A 25368-nucleotide genomic window follows, 5' to 3' on the forward strand; every position below is an offset into this window, starting at 1 on the left:
AAGATTTTAGTCCAAGAGTAGACTGAATCAAGAGATGGCATGTGTCTGCTGTCCTTTCACCCACTTGACGCTCAAAAAGGATGCCTTGCCATGAAGCTTTTCTTGCGCTGTGGAGGAAGCGGAAGGTTGGAGATTGTTGATTCTGCTGCAGCTTTGGTGACCTTTTCTTGGAGGGTGGTCCTTGGACACAAATACCAGAAAACAATAACCATCTTGCTTCGCCAGCACTGGGGGCTTGGAGGAAAAGATCCAGAAAATGAAAAATGGGTTGGAAAGTGGACTTCGAAAGCCACCCAGCAATCTTTCTTTCAGCAACAGAACACCGATGAAATATCAAGGAACTAGAAGAATTTGTCCTGGGGCACCTTAAAAGCAAAGAGATTTGTTTTCATTTCTTTGCTATCAAGCAAACCTTTCTGTTGCACAAGTAGAGTTGGGTTGGGCTATGTCTCAGTGTTTAGCATCCACCCTTTTCCTGTGGGTGGGAGCGTTAGAAAAAAAAGTATTGGGAAGAAATGGGGAAGAGATTTGGCTGCCCGGGCTGTTCTTGCCCATGCAGGTGTGCATAATGCGCAGGAATGCCAGACAGATCTGAGTCACAGGTAACCACCCCTCCATGCATACAACACACCTAAACACACCTGAGATAAAAAGAAAACTGTCTCTTTCCGACTTTACTTGCCTAACAGCTATTGGCACTGCTGCTAGCAACTCCTCCATTTACCCCGGGGAAAAGAAAAGCAAGCCACGGGGAGCTCTAGAAAATAGCGGCTGCAGCGGCAAAAAGTGGGAGGGGGGGTGGGAAGGTGTGGGGCAACCCTGGATCAGAAGGAACGAGGAGGCCTGCAGAGGTAGGTCTGATTGATGAACTCTTTTTTCCTCCCTCCCTTCCTTCCTTCCTCCCTTCCTTCCTTCCTGAGGATTTCAACCTTGCATCTGAAATAAAACTGAAGTATGCGAAGGGGGGAGGAGAGGAAGAGAGAGGGGGAGTCAGGATAAGCCAACCCCACATTTGGAAATGACAATGCAGCAGTGAAATTTCTCTCTCTCCTCCACACACACCCACCCCCCCGCCACTGGAGGAAGTCCTTGGCTTGACGTGTGGGTGACTGTTCTTTGGATTGTTGCACAGGATTTGGACTTTGAAATGGACCCAGCATGAACGAGGTTTGTGGCACAAATTAATTTTTGTTCTCAGCCCCTGCACTTTTAAAAAAAAAAATGTTAATTTTTTTAAACCTAATGATTAATCAGAGGGAGAAGTGAAATGAAGCACGGGGCTTCTTGTGCAGGTAAGCAGGCAGAACGATTAAGGTAGTTCTGTGTTCTCTTCTACTTTAAAGTTAGAATGTAATTTCTGTTCCCTCGTCTTTGCATGGTTTGAACTTGGCACAAGTTCTTGATCAGCCAGTTTGATGCAGCAGAACAGGGCACTTTTTTCCCCTCGCTCTCTTGCTGGATACTCCTTTTTATTTGAATTCACCATGCTATTCCTATAATTCCTTTGCACCCACATACCCATGCAGTTTATCTTTCTCTCTGTGTGCACACGAACGATGTACTTCAGAAAATTACAAGGAAAATGGCTATCAACAATAAGATTGCCTTCTTCTCAACCAGAGGAAGGTGGACTTTTCCTGAGTGAGAATGGTGATGTTTTTCCCCCCACAATATTCCTGTGCTTTTAACAACTTCATGGCAGGCAGACACTGTGCAGTAAGCCTGATCCTGGCATGGCAATACAGTGAGGAACAATTTTCCTTAATTCATTTCTATCCACCATGCCATTTGTAAATTTGTTAAAAGTAGAGAAGCATGTGAAGGGGGGGTGAGTTGTGGTCACTCTCCTAACAACTAGCAGGTGGAGACTGGGGATTTCTAATGTGTTGTCAATGTTTAAGCCTCTGGGCACAGATTCATGTACCGTTTTATTTCTCTTAAACCACATTCTAACCTGATTGTTGCTTAATTGAGAATAATATACTTGTCCTGAGTTCAGATGTTTATGTGTTTAGGAAAGGTGTGAGAATGAGGAAGCTGTGTGAGATTTCAGATAGATTTAGATGGATTGTCTGAATGTGAAAAGTAGTCTAAAGGAGATAAAGGAGCAGGTCTGGCAGAACAACAAATAAAAGTGAGATTATAGGTGAAGTACTCAGATATGAGGGTGGTTTGCATACACAGAAACAGTGAAGTCACTAAAGATCAGTTCCAAAACCTCTACTCGGTTCTTGGGCTCAGCTGTGACATGTGTCTCTGAGGACTAAAAAGTGAAGTTCAGAACATGTGCACGGTGCATTTCTCCTTACCACTAAGACAACTCACTTTCAGGTTAGAGAGACATTTTGGATTTCAGCAGAGGGCAGGCAAGATTCGGCTAGCTCCAAACATAGGTTCTTGTTTGCAGTATTAGACTTTGATTTTTCTTTAATGGAAAAACAACCAATGTATTATCTACAGTGCCAATAGATTATATCTCTATAAATGGTTGGAAATACATCATCCACAGCAACCGGTCACCTATCAGATCTCCAAGAAGTGTTCCTGGGTTCTCCCCCATATAAAAATGGTAAAAAATCTCATGAGATTTTGGCAATTTGGGAGGGAGGGAGGGAGGGAGCATCTCAGCCACAGAAAGACGCCTTAGTGATACCAGGGCCCAAATAGATAGGTGACTCCTTTCCATTTTAGCAATACAAGATAAACCAGTATGATGTTTCTAATAAAGAAAAGAGATGTTTGCCTTTTATATGTTCAGGGCATAACGTCTTTTCTTTTCTTTTACAACAGCCATACTTAATGTATTATCTGTGATGTACTGACAACAGAGGAATGCAACAAAGGAAAAAGAGTTGCCCCGTGTCTCTAATTGATACCTACTTTGTATGCAAGCCTGACTCCCAGCATTTCCCTCTGTACATTAAATACTAGATCAAGCTAAGCTGCAAAGTTGGCATGTCCTTAACAAAAGATGCGCCCATGTTTTTTTTTCCCTAGAAAATCTGTAATCTTTGGCTTTATTTATGATTAGAAGGCTAGTCATGAAAGCATATTCATTAGCTGGAAGGAAGGAAAAAGAGAGTTGTCAGATGGAAAGACTACCTGAGGGACTGTTTTGTGAACTGGTAATGCAAAGCAAGGCATCAGCCAGATAAATATCTGCTTTGCTTTCCTTTGGGAAGGATACAAGGCAACACGGATAGAATGAGCTGAAATGTTTGAGTGATTGTAGTCAGTTTTAGGGCTCTGTAGACAAAAGAGATATCTACTTCGGCCAGTGTTTCACCTTGTATAGATTAATTTATGCATATCCTCTACCCACCTATTTTGGGCATATATGGTACTGCAGTGCCCATTCATGCCCCAAGCTTGTTGGAATCTGTCAAAAGCAGTTATCTAAGTGAAGTAATATTCTGAAAAAGGACAGAGTGGCAACAGGAATTTGATGAAAGGAGGTCTGCAACAGCTCAGAATGATACATGCAGTATCTCATAGAATCTTTGGCATATTCTTTGCATAAAGAAATGGAAGAGGGAAATTTATCTCAAGCATGGGTAAGATTGTCTTCCCTACTATCACCCAATTCATGCCATAAGAGCAGCTGGAGGAGGTTTATTTGTGGTCCCACCAATGGATTTGGTCTTCAGTGCAGTGACCTGGAGCCGGGCCTTCCCAGTGGCAACCCCACGCTATCTTCAAATTGACAGTTGAGGACAGGCCTGTTCACCCAGGCATTTGCAAGCTACTCAAGGTTGCCTGCCTTTTAGATCACCTATTATATTACTCTTCCTTCCTATGTATTTATCATTTAATATATTTATTGTTTCTAAGCATTGTTGGTTTTCTGGTGGTTTTAAGACTTGTTATTGTTTCTATTTTTATAATTATGATTTGATGGATTGATGTTGCTTTTAACTATTAAAACGTTCTGTTTTAGTCTGCTCATGGGTACTAGTAGAGAATTGCACACTTCATAGACCACTGCCTCTTGCTTCAGCTTTATACTGTGCAGGGTCATCTTGTGATAGGACTTTGATACAGTAAGGCCACTGTGGTTGTAGAAGAACGTTTGTATAAAGTCCTTGCACAGATATCTTTCTCTGGAAATAATTTCCTTGGGATTGATTGATTGATTGATTGATTGATTGATTGAATTTATATGGCTGCTGATCTGGGTGGCATACTCATTTCCATTCTCCTGCCAAACAACCAACTGAATTGCAGCTTACTCATAACCTGTGCTCTCAGTGGTCTCATGCAGGCTCACTCTGCTTGTGTCCTGAAGTCATAGCAAACGCTTGTGCATGCCTACTATGTAGAAACTCACAGTTCCTTTGGTGTTCCAAGAGCAGATTTTATTTTTCAAAAGATGGCACAATGCTAGGTTGCATCCTATGCTTTTGTCTCCGCCCCTGCTTCTGTTTTTATGCTGTTTGCAATATTGTCTCTGTACATCAGAATCCTCCTTTTGTGTCTTTCAAGTGGATTCTCTCTCCTCTTTCAATTTTCTCTTTTTAGCGGCAAAGCCTCCTCTAGGTCGTTATAACATTTTCTTTCTTTTTTTCTCCTCTCTTTCTCCCTCCCTCCCCTGTACTTCCTCTTTTAAGGTAACTCTCCTATTGTCTTCTGCCTCAAGTGCTGAACGTTTTTCTTACATTTTCCATCTGGCAAAGCATTTGATGCAAGGGTTGAAATGACTTCAAATGTTGCCATGGGTGTGGCACCATCTCCTTTTTTTTTTTTTTTTTTTTTGCTCTCTCTCTCAAAGAGAAATTTGTAGAGGAGCATACAAGGACTCTACGTCTTTCTATATACTGGATACTGAAGTTGATTGGGTTTAAGCAGAAGGTTTAAGAATGTGACAAAATAGGGAGGAGATATCTGCCCTATGCCTGAAAACAGCCCACCCTTTGGCAAGGACAGTATTTGGTGGATAAATGTCGAACAACTACACTCAACTCAATTTCCTGTCTTCTCATAGACATTGTCATTGTTCTCCCATAAGAGTGGTATATGATGGAAGTAAAGCATGGGAATAATGCTTAGGAAATGGTTTAACACTGAGCAGGGAATAAGACAAATGGGCGATATCCCCTTGTTTGCTTAATGTACTTATGGGTAGTTGCAAAAGGTATGGTTGCAAAGTCATTAAAGGTATGGTGGTTGGGACATGAACGGGCATGCACTTTAGTATGCAGACGGTGCCATGTTATTGGCTAAGAACCCAAATGATTTGCAGCAAACGTTAGACGATAGGACACAATCAATAATATATTCTGAAAATTAATGTAGTAAAGATCAAGGTAGTTGCTTTTGGCAGGGACAGTTGAGTGAATGACTATAAGCAATATATAAATGGCAAAAAATATAGCAGGAAGATGCATTTGTATCCTGGTAGAATACTAAAGATGAGCTAATGGATGGAGTAATTTAAAGATTATCAAGATGCCAGCCATGGTTGCTGGCGAAACATCAGGATCTGTTTTCTAGACCACGGTCACTAAACCCTGAAGCCCAACATTGTCCAACAAATACCAGCCATGAAAGTCTTCACCAGTAAACAGGTGGTCTGTTTCGAGGAATGAATGTTTATGTCACAAGAAGCAAAAATGGTGTGTCTAAGAATGTGTTTCTGCCCATTTTGTTTTGGAAGTGAGAATTGGATGTGGCAGGAGAAACATAAAAATACAATGAATGCAGTGGGAATGGGGGACTTCTGTGCGGTACAACAGGAAGAGAGAGGGCCAAGAATAAATAGATGAAGAATGAATGTGGATTAAATACAAAAATGAAAGAAATACAACAAGGTGGCTTGGTTATATAGAGCAAATGAATGAGGTTCAAATCACAAAGCAAATATACAAAGGAAGAAAGAATGGGTTGAAAGGGAGGCGAAGACCAGGAAAGAAATGGTTGCAGGGAGTTGATGGGATCTGCAAAAAAGGAGAGATGAGAAACATAAGAAATAAAAGGGAACCTTGGAAGCAAGGATGGTAGTAAGGATAGAAAGGTATGGAGAGGGATAGTGAATTGTAGTGGTGTATACTAAATTACTGCATTTCTTTTACTTTCCTCTTATTTCACATTTTAAATTTATTTTGCTGATTACTTATTATCCCTTTTCTGCACTTTGCATATCATTGCTTACCCTAAAAGTGAATAGTCTGATAGGTACATTAGTGGGTAAAAGCTTACATTACTGTTCAAACCCAGAGGAGGGAAACCTTGTGTTTTTAGATCTGTAGTTTTACTGTCTGTTTAGATCAGGAGTGGGCAATCTGCAATCCCAGGACTACAGCGAACCTTTTGAATGCTTTTTGTCCTGAGCACCTCACCAAAAATCAGTGGTGAGGTTTCTACCATTTTCAGGCAGGAAACAAACAGCAAAAAGGCGCAAGCCCTAAAACAGGCTTACCACAATTAAAAAGAGCTTTCCCCAAAGAGGAAAACTCAGAAAATGCCATCATGCTGCCCAAATATGAAATAGTATGCCCACCTATACTTTGTAACATCTCCCACCTCTGTCATCAGAAGATGGCCTACCACTGACTTAGATATTAGAGACTGCCTTCCTTTTGTGAAGTTTCAGGATTGCCAGGAATTGATAATCAGAAGAAAAAGAAGAAGGGGTTCTCTTTCTATCAGACCCCAGAAACAAGGGGCAAATCATCTGGGTGCTAACTGTACTGGCCATGGGGAGATCTGATATTCCATAAACTCTATGACACTCTTAAGCTCCTCAGGATGAAGCCAGTAGCAATGTAGCCTTGAGGACATGACTTTTAGGAGGGATGTGTGCAAAACTCCTATTGTCCAACAGCCTAGCAAAGCCACCAAAGAGAAAGAATAGGCCCAAAGACAGACAGGGAGGGAGAGAAAGTGGGCTGACACTGAGTCCTTTCATAGCTTCTGGGATTTGGGTGTAACAAAAGAGCTGTTGTGTCACTCCCTTGTTGTAGAGCTGACTGATTCTTGCACAGCACATTGAAGAGTTCATTTTGCAGAAACACACAAGTTGGGACGGCTGTCAGAGTACAAAAGCCTAAACAGGCAAGATGGGGAAATTAACAAAGAATCCCCCTCACAAGCATGCAAATGAGGGAAGGGAAATTGGAGAAGGCACATAATTCCTTACATGTTGTCTTCTTTTTTGCTTTATTTGTTTTTGTTTTTCTGGTCCAGGTTTTTCAGATTTGGGTTGTGTCACAAGTTATAGAGAAATAGGCATTAATATTTAATTTCACAATATGTCTGTTTATCTGATGGCATCTCAGATACCTTCACATGGACATTTTTCACCTTGAGAATGATATAGCATAGCTTCCAAAGCTGCCTTATTTTATGGGAGACTTAGTGTGGAGAAAAAAATGCATCGGGGGGAGTTGCAAATATATTTTTAAAAATATATTTTTGATCTCAGAGGGTTGCAGGGGCATGACAGCAACCAAGGGATGTCATCAAAATGGGACAAAATGGGAATTTTTCAGCCTTTATTTAACTTCTTTGTTTAACTTATACCTTTCAAAATCAATTAAAGCTATAAGTAAAAGGTTGTTCTAAAAGTAGTATGTTTTGGAAACTTTTTTTTTTTTAACTCATTTTGGACTCCCTAACTCAGCTGAACTGTGATGGCTACAAAGAAGACAAGAACCTTGGAGGCAAACCTTCTCAGCTGATCTCAGTGGATGGGTGGGAGATATTCTCTCAGGTAGTCTGGACTTGGTGGGAGGAAGATCAGTTTGTAAAATTTAGAGGTGTTTAATGCAAGTCTTTAACATTGCTAAAAAGAAAACAAAAAATTATACAAACAGAAATAGTCAACTTATCATCAGGTTATGGAAGCATGAATTTAGGAACTCACAGGGTCAGAAGAATGTGACCAGAGGGCTGCATGTGGCCCGTGGGTATCCAACCTTATGTTAGATGATAGGTCAATCTAAAGCAGAGGCTGGCAACCTTTTTCAGACTGGATTTGTATTTTGTATTATTTTAGTCTCTGATGATGCTTCACTCCAAACTAGTAGTTTTGCTGCTGAAAATCTGCTGAAAATGCTCTGGGAACTGAAAATGTGGTGATGGTGGGAACCTGCAGTGTGCTCATGGTGGAAACTCAGGGAACTTGCAGTCCTCCAGATGTGGATGAATGTGAACTCCTAACAGGCCTAGATAAGTGGCCAATGGTGACAGATGTTGGAAGTTGTGGTTCAACAGTATTAGGAGGCCACAAGTGGCCTACCTGTCATCCATGCTGACTGGAAGATACTTTCCAGCACTTGACTTGGGATGTTTTGTGTTTGCACTATATTCCAGATTCTGGTTCTGTTTCCCTAATTACAGAAAAAGAAAATATCTGCAGCCAGTTACGTTCAATTGGGCTGCATCCCTCATTACCATGCCATACACATCACACTGGTGTATATTGTCAGAAGGCTTAAAGCACCTTCTCTTGGTTCATTCCAAGCCAGAAACGAAGCACAGCAGAAGATCAGTGGAGAATCAAAAATATGTTTATTTACCCAAGGTTATCCAGTTGCTTTGGGTGGGCGTCTGCGCGCACTTCTCTGTTTCCCTTTTTATAGGGTTCTGAAGTTTAGAAATGTAGCCAATCATTATCAATGGAATGGAATGTGCTAGCTTATTACAAACAAAGGTTTCCTTATCTTAGAATGAAAGCAGATGCCTCCTTATTTACAGCTAAACAGAATAAAATAAACAGTCTCTTTATGTGGAGCTAAAACAGCTATGTTTTTCTATGCATAAGATATATGTTTTCCTTTACATGGATATGCATAAGATACATGTCTTCCTTTACATGGGTACGGTACGTGATGCCTCTATTGTTTCTAATGGAGAAGCCAGCTTTTATACAATTGCATTACTACTGCCTATTTACTACTGCCTATTTACTACTGCCTATACAATCTTTATTCCAACAGTATACTATATATACTATAAGATGTTTTACAGGCTGTTGGTTAAGAATGTTCATATGAGAGTATCATGTTTTGGCCCAATATTTATAGACAGAAACCTATCATTACATCTACTCCCAAACATATATATTGAAACATATATCCTTTCACTTCCAAAGGGGGGAAGAACTTCTTTGACCAGGACCAAACAATACAATAACTATACAAAATTATAACTAACGCTTACAAAATATATTGCTCTGCCCATTTTAAGTGCATCAAAGAGCTGGCTTTGGATCATATCGAACTTTCACCTCCCTCCTTACCTACAGAAATCTCACCTATGCAGACACACCTATAAAATTGCTTCTAATTAGCATCACTTAATGACTTGTGAAATATTTAGTGTAGCTTTTTTCTAGATGACTTACTTCACTAGTCGAGGCTTGAAAGTAGCGTTGTATGTTCTTGGGTAACCAGTCGTAGACCCTCTCTCTTTGGGGTGCTGGTTGCTGGTATTTTTTCACATTCAGTGGCTGTGCACTGGAATGTGTTAATGAATAGAGTATAATTATCCACTGGGTTTATACTTTGATCACATGCCACAGAACCATGATCAGTGATATCAGTGCGATAGAAAAAGGAAATGTTATGCAGGCCATAAATGGTTTTATTCTTTTCCTTTACAGCAAGCCTGTGCTACAGGTCCAGTACTGAAGTTGTGAGGAAAATCACATGAGCCGTTTTATTAGGTTCCTTTAAAAAAAAGTCCAGTTAACTGCATGCCCTCCTGTAAGAGTGGAGAGGGGGCACGTTTTTCACACAGCTAGATTAGGGCTACTCAGTCAATCTGCAAAACATCTGGAGGCTAACCAGCAAGATGCTACCTAAAGCTCTAGCTCTTGGCTGTCATCTAGAGGTCATCTGGGTTTTTTCAGCTCAGCGCATTAGTCCAGCTCTGAGTACATACTGAAAATTAGCCTCCTCCACTGTGAACATGTGACTAATTTCCAGCATCATTGAAGGAGAAGGAATAGAGGATGATCACAACTTTTTCTTCCTATGTATGGCATTCCCCTGCCTCAGAAGTGAAGGCAAAACATATACTGACCAGCACTCCTGCTACACACATAGCGGGAAGTGCAAAATTCAGCATCTAGCTAGCGCCTGTCCTCCCCTTTCTTCCTTCAATGCCTTTATTTTCATGGGAGAAAAAAAATGTCACTAGCTGCGAATCCGCCTCTTTGCTTGACTGAAGTGTGGTGTGAAAACATTGTGGTGCTATGGCAGACGAACAAGAAAGCAAGCAACCCCTTGAGAGGCAGGAATTGGCAGAGATCATTCCTATTAGTGGGAAAATGGCCCACGACCAAGCAGTGTGGAGCGCCAGCCAAGTCGAAAGAGTGTGATTTGTGCTGAGCTGAGGAGCTAGAGCTCAGTCTGCTGACAGTGAGCAGTGGGGTCACAGGAGCGTGGAGTGCTGATCCAAGAGCAGTGCCAAATCCCTGCGTGGCAGTCACCTATGGGCACTTCCCTCAAGGTGTCATACTGCAAGATAGAAATATACATAATTGTATACTGAGAGAAAAATATCACCACAATGGGTTAGGATCGCATGAATGAAAGTTGCGGCACTTGCGCAGATTAGCCCCAGCTGTATAACCGCAGATATTTGGAAGGATGTCATGAAGATAATGTAATTTCTCTACTACCAAGGCTGGCTTTAGACCAAGGCTGAGTAGGCACCAGTTAGAGCGCCAAAACATAGGGAGTGCCAATGCCGCCCCTCCTTCCGAAAACAAAGCCCACAAGAAACATTGTTTACATTTAATCTACCTTTAAACAATCAACCTTTCATATTGTTCATACAGGATTTTAAGTACTGTGTTTTTGCATTGAAGCATAGCAATTTTTGATTGACTGACTGATTGACTGATTGACTGATTGACTGATTGACTGATTGACTGATTGATGGGAGATGGCGCCATCAGTCAATGTGCCCTCGGGGTGCCATAAATTCTTGAGATGGCGCTGCCAACTACCATATACCATATGCATTGATTTTGGAACTAGACTTCTTCAACATGAACTAAACAGCCATCAAATGAAGCCAGAACTGGTATCAAAGGTTCCTGATGTTGTTCTGGAGATATACAGTATAAAAGATAATAAGGACAATTCAAGGCTCAAATTGAGTGTGGTTATTTAATAACTAGCCTATGGAAAGCCATAGTGTTGTTTTCTTCAAGCTACATTTTCAACAGGGTTTAAAGTACAAGCCACTATATTAAAAACAAACAAACAGACAGACAGACAAAAAAATCTGCAAGTGTCTATTGCAAGCATTATCTTCAGATTAAGTAAAGGCATTTGCTCTTTTTCATGTTTTCCATCTTCTTGGAATATTAAGTAGGAATATCAAGATTCTAAAGACGCAGCATTTGCAAGGATAGCATTGAATTGTTAAAACGAATGCAAAGCAAAAGTTAATACCTGTTTTGGTTGTCAGGGTATGTACTTGTGCTACTGTTGAGCAATTTCCAATAACAAGTTCAAAAATGTTGGCAGATACTAAATTCAAGATATTCTTTCCTTCCCTTCTATTTGGAGACTTACAGATAATCTGAACTTCTAGCTACCTGTATCATTTGTAACAAGATGGCTGAGTTCATTCTTGAACTATCTGAAGTGGCTTTTGTGTACATTGAAGTTTCCCTAATTTATGGCCTTTGATTACTTCTTCCATTACAGTTCTGATTAAGTGATTTAGTATTACAAAATCTGGGCTGAGCTATCTGTCACGAAAGCATTCCTCTCTCACTCTCTGGACTAATAAGCATCAGAACAAAGACCGGCACTATGCCATGCAATTGCTAGTGTTTTGTATCTAAATTATATTCCTAAAAAATTACCCATGTAGTTGCTCCCTCAGCAGCACTGTTCACATAGTTGAAGGGTGTGTGCTTTGCAGTGATCTGAGACACAAATCTCTATTCCATGTTATACATACCGTACCTGCAGGGTGTATCTGGAACTGAGGGAATTCTGTACAGCTCAGCTAAAGTGATCTCCACCCAGTCTTGAGGCAGCAGAAGGGTATCCTGGCATAGCATTTGCTCCCTCTACTGCCAGTTCCTATCATGCCTCTTTAGTGCTTGTTCTGGTCTGCCACTGGGTGGTGACATCTTGATTTCAGCTATGCAGGGTGTGTTAGGCAAAGCCTTCTGGCTTTGCTGCTGTCCCTCTTTCTGAATGTCACCAGCTAGCAAGGAGTGCTGGGACTGATGGATTGTTTGGACAGATGATCAGACCCGTGGGTTTAGCCATCTGTCAAAACAGAAGCTCCTCAAGCCTCTTGGACAGGTGATTCTCCAGCTGAGGAAGTGGGGGTGCGGCAGAAGCATCCGGTTTGAAAGACATATGCCAAACCCAATGGCCCTGTGTGGCATATGGGTCCAGGGGCAGGAGGGGGAGGGCTTGATGCCAATAGCAAAGCGCATCAGCTGGGACTCGCCTTGAAAGTGCTGCAGGCTGTTGTCAGCTTGAGGGGAAAATTTAATATCAGGACAGTTAAGGACCACTTGTTGGTGCTGCAGGTATGGATTGGGGATGAGGTGCAGACAATGTCATGCAGGGACATCCATCGCAGAAGAAAAAAGTTGCCAGGGCATTTTGTCTCATGCTCAGGTATAAGTGGGGAAAGCCCTGAGACTGTGTGCATTGGCACTCTCAAGCTGCAGCTGTACCACTGGCTTCTTGAACTGTTTTGTCCGCAGTTGGAGGCCACACATGTTGCCTTTTGGGTGTCTCTTTCTGCCCACTGATCCCCCCTCAGGCTTTGTTCTCTTGGGTCAAAATCAGAACATCTGGAAAGTACCATGCAAGTGCAGACAGGCAACGGAAACATGATAAAAACCTACAATATATGGCTCTCCACAGACCGTAGGAAGGCAGAATATGGAGATACGTGTTGCTACAAACCAGGTTTGGAGAGTGATAAGTTAAAAAGCTTCCCTGGCAGGCCTCTTCTTCCAAGCATTCCCCAGTGAAAGATCATTCCTATGGACCGCCATCAGTCAGGCTGAACCTCTTGACTCTCCCTAGTCAGTCCAGCTGTGGAGGATCCAGAGATCCTCCTTCAGTTAAGGAAGCCAAATCACTAGATATAAAAAGGAGTTTATTGGGAAAGGCTGGTTGGAGAGAGATGGTTTGGTCCTTCTGTTTGGTTTTATGTTCATAAACAGACTCTTCTTTCTTCTCATTTTTGTACCCCCTTCCAACACTTATTTCCACTTTTATAGAAAGTGGGGAAGAAGTGAAAGCCAGCCTCTTCAGGTAGACTTATGGTTGTTTTGCCCAGTCAAGGACAGTGCTGTATGTTCAACGTACTGGATTTAGCTAACAATTTAGAAATTATCTAGGGACTAAACCCACCTTCCTAACCACTCTTGATGGAATTATAAAGGCAGATTCTGTTTTCACAGGTTCTCCTTTTGTATGAATGGGATTTTGTGGGAGAGGCTCTTGTTGAAATAAAAGTTGAATGGATCTATTCAGGCCTTCAGCATGTGATCAATTTCCCAGATGCTTTAGGGAGCTCTGTGGTGTCATACCAAAACTAGAGGCTTGTCATATAACGCCACAAGCCCTGATCATTCTTTTGTGCTGCTTTCATATCTCTGAGAAAAGTACATCTGTGGATGTGTCTGGACTTGAGTTGCACGATCTGCTGCTCTCGTATCAAGTGACCATCACACATAAGTGAGTTGCATGACTAGCACCACAGAAGAGGACACACTAGGGTGCCCTCTAGATGAGCTGGGGTGACAATTTATTGTGTTGCCATAGTTGCAGGGAATACAGAACATTCCAGGGCCAACCTATCTGGAGGACACTGAATTAAATATTGATGAACTATACCCAAACAATTCTGTAGGATGACTGAAGAACAATCCTCTTGGATTCAGGAGCCAGTTTTGCAGCTATTCTTGCTACTGAGAAGCGATGCTTGTTCATATGCCCTTTTAGGGGTAGATTTTGGAGAAGTGCAGAAACCAAGACTGTTACTAATGTTTACAATGCTGGAAAAGCATGCAACAAATGCCCTAGAAATTTAGGTATTATCCTCAAGGTAAGCTTACTGTCCAGGAAGTCATTATCTGAAGAATGTACATTTGGGAATAAGAGATTGTTGCCACAGACACTGAAGTTTGCAACAGTTCTGTCCTGTATCAGCATCAACATTTATTCAGTATTGCTGATCTCTCCACTTAAAACAAATTATTTGCACAATGTGGCAGAAGTCCAAAGTGTTAAATAGTCAAGGAAGACTCCTTCTCTTCTCTTGCCTATAATAACTGTACTTCCTAAATTGTACTGCATTCTTTTAAGATAAAGTATAAATATCTACCCAGACTCAGAAATTGCCTTGAATGTGTATGTACGTGTGTTTGGTTAGAATGCTGTAAGCCTCACACAATCTCCTCCTACACATGCCATTTATGTTGTTATTTTCCTTTTCCCCCACGGCGTGTCCTGCAAACAAGTCCTTACTCTGAATGCCCTTCTTCTCCAGCAGTAGGAAGATTCATCCAAGCTAACTTGGGTTATACTTCTTTTTATACTGAATTAAGGGCTCTTCCTAAGCTTGGCTCAAAGGTGCCTTATTAATCATTCTTTAAGATCATGTCCTCAGGACACTGTCAGCATTTCAGCTGATAGCTGAGGCTACCTAATTTCGTAGTCAGCCAATCCAAGTATGTTAAAGTGGTGTTTCCATCTTCTCCCAACACAAGCATTGCTCCGCAGACAATTTCTGATGTGTTGGCAGTGAGCATGATGATGCCACAATCAGGGACTGGGACTAGCTCAGTTTTTGTGCTGCTGGACTGACATGACATCCATTTTCCAGAATCAGTTGCCTGGCAATGCCTGGCTAGCTAGTTCTTTCTGAAGCACAGCTCAGGTCTTTTGTGGGCTCCTTATTAACCTGGGTTCACATGGGTTCGGTGCTCTTGTGAAACAGTGCTACTCCTCTCTTAAGAACAGGAATGGAGGAGGAGGAGCAGCAGCAAGACTGCTATGAACAATCAACAGCAAGGTCACCAGGAAGATCCCTTTCCACCACTGCTCCTCTTGAGTGTGGCAATGGACATACTGTAGATCTTTGTATAGTAATAATCTTGTTGGTGATTTTCATAGCAATCTGACAAGAAAGAGTGCCTGGGTGTGGGGTAAAGCAGGATGTTGCCCAGCTGATAACTCTCCCTGAGTTCCTCCTGCACCCCTCCACCTTGCCACCAACCAACATATCAAGCTGACGGGAAGGGTTTTGGGGACACATGCCCACTGTTTCCTGAACACACATTCAGAACTAGCCCACCATTACAGAGCTATTCCGTACCAGCAGCCTCTCTCATGGATAACTTGAAAGGTGGCACAGGGCATTCATTTATTTTCAGTATGATTGTTAAGATGTTGGCATGGCTTGAATACTTTCTGGTGGAGGAAGAATGCCAGGTTTCTGATTCATAGGCTCCGTTGCCAGACTCAATTCCATCACAGTTAAAGAAGCGATTGATGGTTGTTTTTCCCATCTGGCAGGTAGGAGTGGGAACTCTAATGGGAAGAGAGACAGGGCCACCAATTGCTGCATCACTCACTGGCCTCACTGCTATTGGCTACTGGGACAGAGCAAGCAATTTTGGGGGGCTACCTCACAAACTGGAAGAATGGACTTTAAAGCCATTATCTTCAGAAGCCTTTGGTTAAAACACAACTGCCCTCTAGATATTTTCGGCTCCCATCCACCCCAGCCAACATGATCAGAGGCATAAGCTTATGGATGCTGTAGCCCAGCTATCTAGACTGATTGCTCTAGCAAAACTGCATGCAATGCACATGGCCTTAAAAGAAGGAAGAAAAAGAAATCAAGTAATGTCTGGCATAGGTAAGAGATCCAAAATCCTCTCCCAAGAGCTGTCAATAATTCCTGGCATTCTTAGTAGAGCTGTTCCACATGCTCAGCCACCGAACTGCGGGTGTCAGGTACCCTCAGCCATGATTCCACCAGCCCACGCTAACCACTGAAGGCTGTGGAGAAGAATAGAGGACTTCCTGTCCTCTTAAGCAGTAAGATTGTTGTTCAGCAACAAGATCTTCCTGAAATCTGGAGGGTTTCTATGTCCATGATGATTGCTTGCTCTGGATTTGCCCCATGATACTGCTCTGGATTTGCCCCTGGCTGGTTGCTTCTAAATTGTTCCTCATCCACCTCAGATGGCTGCTGCTCAGCCCTGAGAGGAGGCCCTGTCACTATGTTCTGAAGGATCCTTTCACATTCAGCTGCAACATGAAGTATCTTGCAGCTGAATCCTAGTAATGCAGCAATCTTGGCTCATCTCTCAGCTGGCTAGCCATTTCATTGGACGTTAAGGTAGCCAGAGAGGTATGATGATTAAGGCTCTGGCCCGGGACCAGGAAGACCCAGGTTCAGGTCTCCATTTAACCAAAAAGCTAACTGAATAACTTAAGCCCACCCTACCTCCCAGGGTTGTTGGGGAGGTCAGGAACATCCACAGCAATCAATTATTTCATCCAAACATTGCATTGCTGCAACATCACAATGCAAATTCTGCCCCTTATGTGCCAGCAGAAGTACAGAAGGTTAGAGGGTGAGGCACAATGTCACAGCACATGTTTTATTATTTCCATCCACCCACCCTCTGCTTCCCCCCGACTCAGATGCCTATGCTTGTGGGATGAAATGAAGCTGCCTTGAGCTCCCACAGGAAAGGCGAGATAAAAGCTAAAATAGAAAATAAATATGGGAAGTATTCAGAGATTTCTTGGTGGAATTGTAGGAGAGGGTAGCCAGTCAACAGCTGATCTCTGAGGGAAATACATTTCTATTGTAACCCCACTAATGTAAAAATTATGCATTAGGTGAATCCCAAGATTTCCCTAGCTTCCATTCAGGCTTGCCCATTAGCTATAATGGTAACTGGCTTCCTTTCCCCTTTCCCAAATTCAATTCTTGACATCTCCTTTTGAAAAATGAAGTAGGCAGGAACTGAAAAACCATGAAAGAACACTGCTGCCAGATGGGGCAAGATGGAGCCCTGCTCTTTCCAGATTGCTTACTTAACATTTTCTCTCTGAAACCATTACATCTAAGGCAACGGTTTGGTCACATAAATCCTTGGGAGTGATGACAGAATCTAGGCAGTGGAAGGGATTCTGCCGGATACATGTTGGCAGAGAAATAACTACAGACAGAGAAAGTGTTTCAAGAACAGCCAACGGATCCTTCTCGCCCTATATCAACCTTACAAATAATCATTCATATAATTATATATAATATTCCAGGCAAAGAGAAAGTGAAATTAGGTAAGCATATTACAGTAGGAGAGTCATGGTAGAAAGAAGTTGGTTGAAAATGCTGATTCCCCCTTCCCAGGAACCAGAGGAAACAAAGAGCAAACCCCAAGTGACAAAATGCAGGCCTTGTGAGAACTGAGAAGGGAGGGGGTGGCAATGGATAATGTCACCATCAATAACGTTCTATTACAGAAGGGTAAACAATTATCTTGACGGCAGTGGAATGCAAAGTAGAGAGCCTACGATGCGGTGTAGGACTGGACGGGGAGTTCCAATTCTAAATTTACCCCAAACCATGAAACTCACTGGGTGACTTTGGGCCAGTCACACACTCTCAGCCCAGCCTACTTCATGGAGATCCCCCTGGAATTTGTTTTGAGCACTTGCAGAGGAGTACGGAGATGGCCTGGAGGAAAACATCCACTAACTGTTAGGAAAACATGAGCTTAGCCTGAGAAAACAGGAGAGCGTGAGAAAGAAACTCAAGGTTGCTCTGCTTTGACTCTCTTTGGTATAAGAGGGCAAGAAGGGAAAACGCTGTCAGGCTTTGTCAACCTTACTAGGTAGACCAGAAAGGAAACATGACCAGATGAGCTGATTCTATCTTATTGTAAGGCTACATTAACAGAATCTTGCAAGTCTGAAAGTACAAATCTCCCTGTTTCCTTTACACCCTGAAAAATTAGGGAGGGTCTCTTCTGAGCCTCTTGCCCCACCCTCTATCCAGCTGCAGGCTACGCTGTCTCTTATCTGACCCTTCCCTAGGCAGCGTCTCTGGGCCCCATCTCCCAAGGTCATTCCCACAAACCATTGCAGGCTTTCAAGATTCTGTTATTATAGCCTATATCAATAGAGATGAGTTCGAATATTTCTTGTCTGTCGTGTCTGTTTCCTGGCCTGGCCTACCTCAAAGGGCTGACAGCTCCTCAAGAAAAGGCAGGGAATAAATTGGACGCAGAAAGTGGTCTGTTATTACACAGCTATGCTACTGTATATAAAATATGTAGACTGTTTTAGTTATAGAACAGTCTTGCCAAAGTGCAGAAATTCTAATTGCACTTTCCTTTTTCACACACTCCCCACCTCTGCAGAAAAAAGGGAACGATCCAGACAAGATTAAGAGTTTTTGGTTTTACCAATTTCAGTGGCAGAGACCTGATTCATTCTTCTGTTGATGTGCGATTAAACCATAGATTATCTTCGTATTTTCATCTCTCTAGGGATGCAAGAGAACCATGCTAGCTAACCAAAGACTTGGCTATAGAGTTAAAATAACACGCATACTGTATGCCAATAGCACACATTTATACTCAGCTGCAGCCACAAAGATTTCTGCACTGTACTGACACATCAGAATAATTCACTATCTGGAAATAGTCATAAGACTCTTCCAGCTGATGGCTCTTGCATGAAGAGTTAATCTTATTTATCTCCGTCCACAATCAGTAATTATGCAGCCCGCTGCAGCTGTAGCTTATGAGGGCTAGGTGGGAAGGGTTCATCACATTCCCAGAATTTGAGAGCCCCCATGTTGATCTGGCTCTCTCTTTTAAAGTGTAGGAGTCATTCTCTTGCATATTAAAAGTATATGCTTACCTGGCACAGGTATTTTGAATCTCTATGAATGCAGCACATAAAAAGCTAAAAAAGGAAACCAAAAGATCAGAACACCTCCTTGCCAGCAATCAACACCCAGATAAGCAGGGATTAACATCAGGATTAGCACCAGGCAAACAATCAAGTAGTAAACAACAGCCAAATCAAGGAACTACCCCCCCCCCCAACACTGACAGGGCAGGCTACTGTATATAAACAGAGAGCAAACCCCACTCCCTTCTAGCACTGAAGATGTTACCTAGCTGGATAACAAAATGTCTGCAAGAAAACAACCAAGCTCAGAGAACCCCAAGGACTCCACAGTTCAGCCCTGAGCTACACAAATTCTCTTTTATTCTCTTCTACTGAATGCAGCACAGCTCAGACAAAAACATCATTACCAAAGTCAGTGAAGATAGAAATCTAGTATTTGTTTTAATAATACAATAATGCCAGCAATAATAATGAGCATCATAAAGTGACTGTAGGACCCTTACATGCCACAGGCCATCTAGGCATCTCCCTAGCTAGGTCACCTAAATATACTGATTTCTCTCTCCAGGTGACTTAATGGGGATTTCCCTTCCTATTATCTCCACAACGACTATCCTATGACTGAGGGAGGATGGGCCAAGAGAGTAGCCAAAGTCACCTGGTGCGTTTTTAGGGCTGAAGGTGGCTTGTCCAACACTTTAAACACTGTGCTGGCTCGGCTTCCAGCTGCACAAAGGCTGTCCAGTGATCCTGGGGCTAGGAGTGGGGCAACCATCTCTTTCTATGGCTAGCAGGGTGGCTAAAAGCATCTACTGTGTTCCCCAACCATACAGAACCAACCCACGTAGCACCACCATAGTCATTCCCTACAATCATACCAGCTTTATGGGCTTTATTTCAAATGTTCTCACGTTGCACAGAACGCATTCATTTTGCAGCCCAGTTTTACAGTACGCTTCATAAATGTTTAATATGTTAAAATGAGTTCTGGAAAATATTAATTGCCGGGAACGATGTGTTTGACTCCAGGGAATTATCTGGTTTCAAATTCCAACTCAGATAGATTCAAGATTTATTCAGGCATCATACTAAACAAAAACCAGACAGACCTGATTTTGGCCAAGTCTAATGTGTGGTCTCAGCCGCTTTGCTTTGTAAATCTTCATTTATAACTTAAGAATACATTTAAGTCTTAGCTATTGTTGTTTATTCTACAAGCACAGTTGTTAATATTGTGGTTTAATGCAGTGTGTGAAACTAGAGGAGACAGGGCAGACATATATGTGGGCGTTTATGTGGACAATGTGTTTGCTCTATTCAATCTCTAGCACAATGTATGTACATTTTCCCCATTAAACTAAGCCTATGTATGGATGAATCCGGCAGTGTCACATCCCCACTTTGCTTTCCACAAGGTGCTTTTTTCTTTGAAGCACTTTTCTCCCTCTTGCTGAAATACTTTCCAAATGTTCATGTGGAAAGACAGCTAATGTGGTACAGTGGCCAAAGTACTGCACTAAAACAATGGAGACCAGGGTCACCTTCAGCCATGCAAACCAGCTGGATGACCAAGGGCCAGCCCGCTCTCAGTAAAACAGCCCAAGACTTGTTGGTCGAAACAGCTGGAGAGGTACTGGGTATGCCCCTTTGAGCGGATGGAGGACAGGCAGGATATGAACCTAAAAATACATGTTTAAAATATCAGCTGTGTTTGCATAAGAGCTTAAACTAGAATTTGGTTTGCCTATTTGTTCGGGCTATCAGACCTTGGGTGCAAAAATCTGGATGACCGCTCGATGACACGAGGTTGAGATTTGTGTAGCTGTCTGCTGTTATCTGGTAGTGTTAGGTTTGCAGCAGAGACCTAGTGAGTCCCTCTTTGTGGTCTACGGTTATATGAATCCAGCTACTGTGGTTTATAAATTATGGGTTCTGGATCACAGCCTCGGGGTATTATCACTAGAATGTGTTGCATTTCAGATCGGAAGCCAAAAGATGGCCTCGGAGTGGGCGTGGATGTGAATGCCACGCCTGTCAGGGCTTCCTTAAGAGCACTTCCCTGTACTGAAATTCTCTATCCAAACAGCTGTCTTCTTAGGGTGAGAACAATGCCCCAATTGAAAAACAGTTTAGCATTCCAGGTAGCAATTCCATAAACAAATCTTCCACTTCTTCTTTGTTTATACTGGCAGTCATTTATCAGCTTTCATCAGCATGTATATCTAGGAAGCAAATAAACTTTGCTACGGCACATCCAAAACAGGGGGAAAAAAGGTAATACCTTAACAATTGCAACCTTTGCAGCCAGCTTTACCCTTCACTTGAAGACTATGTAAGTAAATATACATGCATACATACATACTATATATATATATATATATATATATATATATATATATATATGCCATCTTTACATACTCTTCAACTGAAGGGTAAAGCTGGCTGCAAAGGTTGCAATTGTTAAGGTATCACCTTTTCCCCCCTGTATATTCCCCTATCTATCTATCTGTCTGTCTGTCTGTCTGTCTGTCTGTCTGTCTAGGCAGGCACCGGGAGGATGTGAGCTTGCAAGTTTGCAGACCCCCCTTCCCCCAGACTAGAGCTTCCTATGGAGGCTGGGCATTTTCCACAGCCCCACCCAGAATTCTTTAACAGCTGAAGCTCTGCTGGAAATTGTTAGCACAATAGGAAATAGCCGATAGGAGGGGTTTGTTTGAAAACATATCTTGTTTTTCTTCTCAGATTTTCATTAGCCTAGTAAGTCCTAAACTCAGGAAAAAGAGGTGCTTATCTTGGCAGTGAGTCCTATATGCAGAGGGATGCACACTTTGAACTCCTGGTGTGTGTGATAGAGATCTGCCTTGCGGCAGATCACCCACACATCAGATGTGTGGGCACCTAACAGAAGTTTCATAGTTTTATGCTCAGGAATTTCCTTTTTTCCTTGGCATTGTGATTAGTTTTCTCTGTTGACATTATATCTTCAGATCTGCTTTTAATTTGATCAAGTTAGGTTTCTTTCTCTTCACTGAAGTTTCTAAACTATATTACTGAAGTCAAGATAAGGTTTGTAACTGCTCCAGGACAGTATGATATGCAAAATATCCTAATCCTGTCCTGATAATCCAGTGCCTCTTGCGAATCATCTGCAATAAATTTACTAACTTACTCTACTAAACTGAAACAGAAGTTTGTTTAAAGCACCCAGTGGAGATAAGGACTCAGGGCCAGTGGAAAACAATTAATAAGGCAAGAGCTTTTTGGAAACTGAGCTTCCAAATTCAAGTGGAGGATTGTTATGTTTTAACATTATCTCATACATTATGTCTTTGCCCAGAGAAATGCAGTATGTTAGGTATATGAATTCAGTTGAACCCTTTTTCTGATATGCTAGTTTTATATTTGAGGGGTGTTTTGTGAGGAATCCTGAAACACCCATCCCTTTTCTAATCTCAGGCATTACTGATGCAATACAGCAAAAGCTTTCCATGATCTCAGGGTAATATAAACTGGCACATTCACACATCCATACAGAAGTGCCAACAGCCATGTAGGAAAAAAGCAAAGAACCCATAGCCTTGTTTGTAGATCTCCTCTGAAGCAGAGACTTTGAGCTATGTCAGTCATACAAACAGACTTACCCATTCTCTGTTTGTGGGTGTGATAACAATGGGGAAAGTGAGCATGAATATAGGGAGTATTCACAAAACATTCTGAAATAAAAGCAAAGTATTTCTTCAATGTTCCATTTGGAGTAGAGTTTGAGAATCATAATCTGAGAATTCCAGAACCAAACACAGAATTTGTTCTCTCTCAAACATCTATCTATACACTACTAAAACTCTCATTGCGCTTATCTGTCTGTTTGTACCCTCACGTTAGCCCAGACAGTGCATCACACCACAACAATTTTTGAATCAAGGTACCTAAAATCCCCTAACTTAAAGAATGCATAAAAATCCAGGACCCATTACTCCTGTGGAATTGAAATTTCCACGATGTTCAGACCAGTTTTATTCACAAACTTGTGGCTGATGCAGCATCCCTGTGGTCCTGTGATCATGATTTCTGACGCTCCCTGCCAACTTCCCACAAGCAAAGTCAATGGGGAAGCCGGCAGGAGTCACTTCCACTCCCACTGCTTTCTGCCCGCTCATGGTCATTCTGTTTATCTGTTTAGGTAAGTAAATATTGACTTATTATTGAAGTTTGTTTGCCACTACAGTTATTTTTCTATTTATGATATATACTCTTCTTAGATGATCACAGGACTGTCCAGCATTGGGGTAAAAAAAATATGGTCAGCCTAAAATGTAATGTTCATTCTGGTCACATCAGACTACACTACCTTTGTCTCAGAGGATAACCCAATGGGTCACAGGGTTGTCTAGTAGCCAATGAACTCTTGGTATTATCAGTGGCACTATTACAGTTGTTTTGTTATCAAAAGCTGTCACTTGTTGGCACAGTGAGGAGTGATTTGATTATTATGGTGCATTTAATATTAGAGTGATTCCATCATTTTTATCTGGAATTCATGCAGAAAACATCAGAGATTTCAAAAAGCCAATTATCTTTCTGGGGTTGGTTTACCAAAAAAAAAAAAAAAAAAAAGGCTCGAAGTGTAAATCTAAAAAAAAAACCATACATAAAATAATAAAACAAGCAGTGATTCAGCTAAAAAGGCGCAATTGAGTAGCAGCCATAATAATTAAGAGACAGTGAATGTTAAGATATCTTCAAAAGATGTCAGTACTTAAAGATATTACCTTTCTTCTACGGAATGTTTACATGTTGCACTTATCAGGACTTTTCATCACTAAGTACAATTTAAATTAGTGTTTCCCATCCTGAGTGCCCTCTTAATGTATAAACATCAACACCTGGAATTACCCAACCAGCATGGCCATTGATAAAAGTTCTGGAAATTGAAGTCCACACACCTGGAATTTCCCAAGGCTGGGAAACAGTTGCTTAAATGAACTCAGGATCAACATGGGTTATTTTGACTCTTTTCAGATCTATTGAACATCAAGCACCCTGAGCATGGGTATGTTTACATGTTTGCAAGTCTATAGAGTTTACAGAGAACTACCTGCCAATCAGTGCTTACTCTTTATAGCCAAAAGAGCACAGAGAATTATCAGCCAGTCAGTGCTTGTTTGCTGGCCAGTGACCATGAGCCTCATCCTACATTCTTAGGTCCATACCATGCCCTAGTGGTGTTTTTTTGCTTCTGTGTTTGCCATGGAGATATACCTCCATTCCTTTCCAACTTCTAATGCTGGAGCGCTGGCAATTTTGCATCTGGATTCCTTTAGCTTATGATCCCACTATGCTATTAAGACAGGAACCCAGAACTGGAAGGTGGGACCAGCCATGAACCTCCTCTGAGAACATAGATCGTACCTTCAGCACAAGGCAGTGATGCATAGTAATTTCTTGAAATGGATTTCCTTATTTACACATAAAACTACTGGCCAAGGGATATATAAAACTAGTTGCAAGTTCACTGTTACAACATAATGTGAGCAATGGGGACTCTTCATCTTGCATGAGTATGAGGTCTATGCCTTTCTGTACAAGATATCCCGGCCATCCCTCATTCAGTGTTGTGTGGATGCTCTAATTCAGTTACCTCCCTTGAGTTTCAGAAGATCATATGAATTGATGCTGTATTGCTCCATGCAGGCTAATTTATAGTGAACATGGAATCTATGTCCCTCTCTACCCATCCCTTTCTCTCACCCAAGCAAATTTCTAGTTCTTTATGCCTGTGAAGAGTGCTTGGAAAGTGTGAAGGCAAAGCCTGGAGAAATCTCAGAAGCTAAGTAAGATTTCCAAAGATTATGATTTGGGGGTTCAAAACTTGTCACATCCCCTTATAAATAGAAATAAATACCCATTGTCCTTTTCAAGCATAATAATTCAGATTTGATAGAGACAAACTTAATTTTTAAGTGTATATATCAACCATGCAGGCATTTCTGGTTACTGTTTCATGGTTGTTCAGGAATTTGATGTTACTTCAGCCACATGGTATTGCTGAATATCTCAGGTCATTCTGAGGTCTCTTATGTCTGCAGCAGAGATTTTGTATTCCAAACCCCGCCGTTTATCAGTGGTAAGAAATCTGTGATTGTTCTATATAAACCATCCATAACCTGATGGCTTCCAAATATGTTGGAATTACACCTTTCAGATTACAGAAGGCTGCATTAAAGGAACTGAAGAATTATCAGACAACTAGGCTGAACCACTGCTGACTCCATGGCCTACTGTACTTCAGGAAGAATGGACAAGCTATTAGGAAGATCGTGGTTCCAGCTACTTCTGTTATCACTGCTTTTTAGTTTAGGCCAAGGAAAGAAAAGTAAGTTCAAAGTGTATTGTAGATTTCTCTTTCCTTTCCTCCCTAAACTTTGCTAAATATTCCATTGTTTTCAAATAAGATAGTCTATGCCAGTGGTTCTTAGACTGGGGACAA

At 41.7% G+C, this 25368-nt stretch overlaps 1 protein-coding gene across 8 annotated transcripts in view; it reads left to right on the forward strand.

Annotated features, from left to right (window-relative positions):
* Positions 1-514: 514 nt before the first annotated feature.
* The window catches only part of ITGB4 (integrin subunit beta 4), an 81439-nt gene continuing 56585 nt past the window's right edge, over positions 515-25368 (forward strand). For 5 of the 8 annotated variants that reach the window (XM_088133346.1, XM_088133351.1, XM_088133352.1 and 2 more), the window contains exons 1-2: positions 1010-1167; positions 25084-25254. In XM_088133346.1, coding sequence (XP_087989472.1) covers positions 25152-25254 — 103 coding nt within the window. In that variant the 5' untranslated portion in view covers positions 1010-1167; positions 25084-25151. Of the gene's footprint in view, positions 603-821; positions 852-1009; positions 1293-25083; positions 25255-25368 lie in introns of those variants that run through there. The other 3 variants (XM_088133349.1, XM_088133348.1, XM_088133347.1) reach the window with 3 other exon arrangements.

The sequence above is a fragment of the Python bivittatus genome, unplaced genomic scaffold, assembly GCF_059951505.1.
Source record: "Python bivittatus isolate LINGU-HERP-01145 unplaced genomic scaffold, Pbiv_v1 ctg000080_np1212, whole genome shotgun sequence".
Classification (NCBI taxonomy): Eukaryota; Metazoa; Chordata; class Lepidosauria; order Squamata; family Pythonidae; genus Python; species Python bivittatus.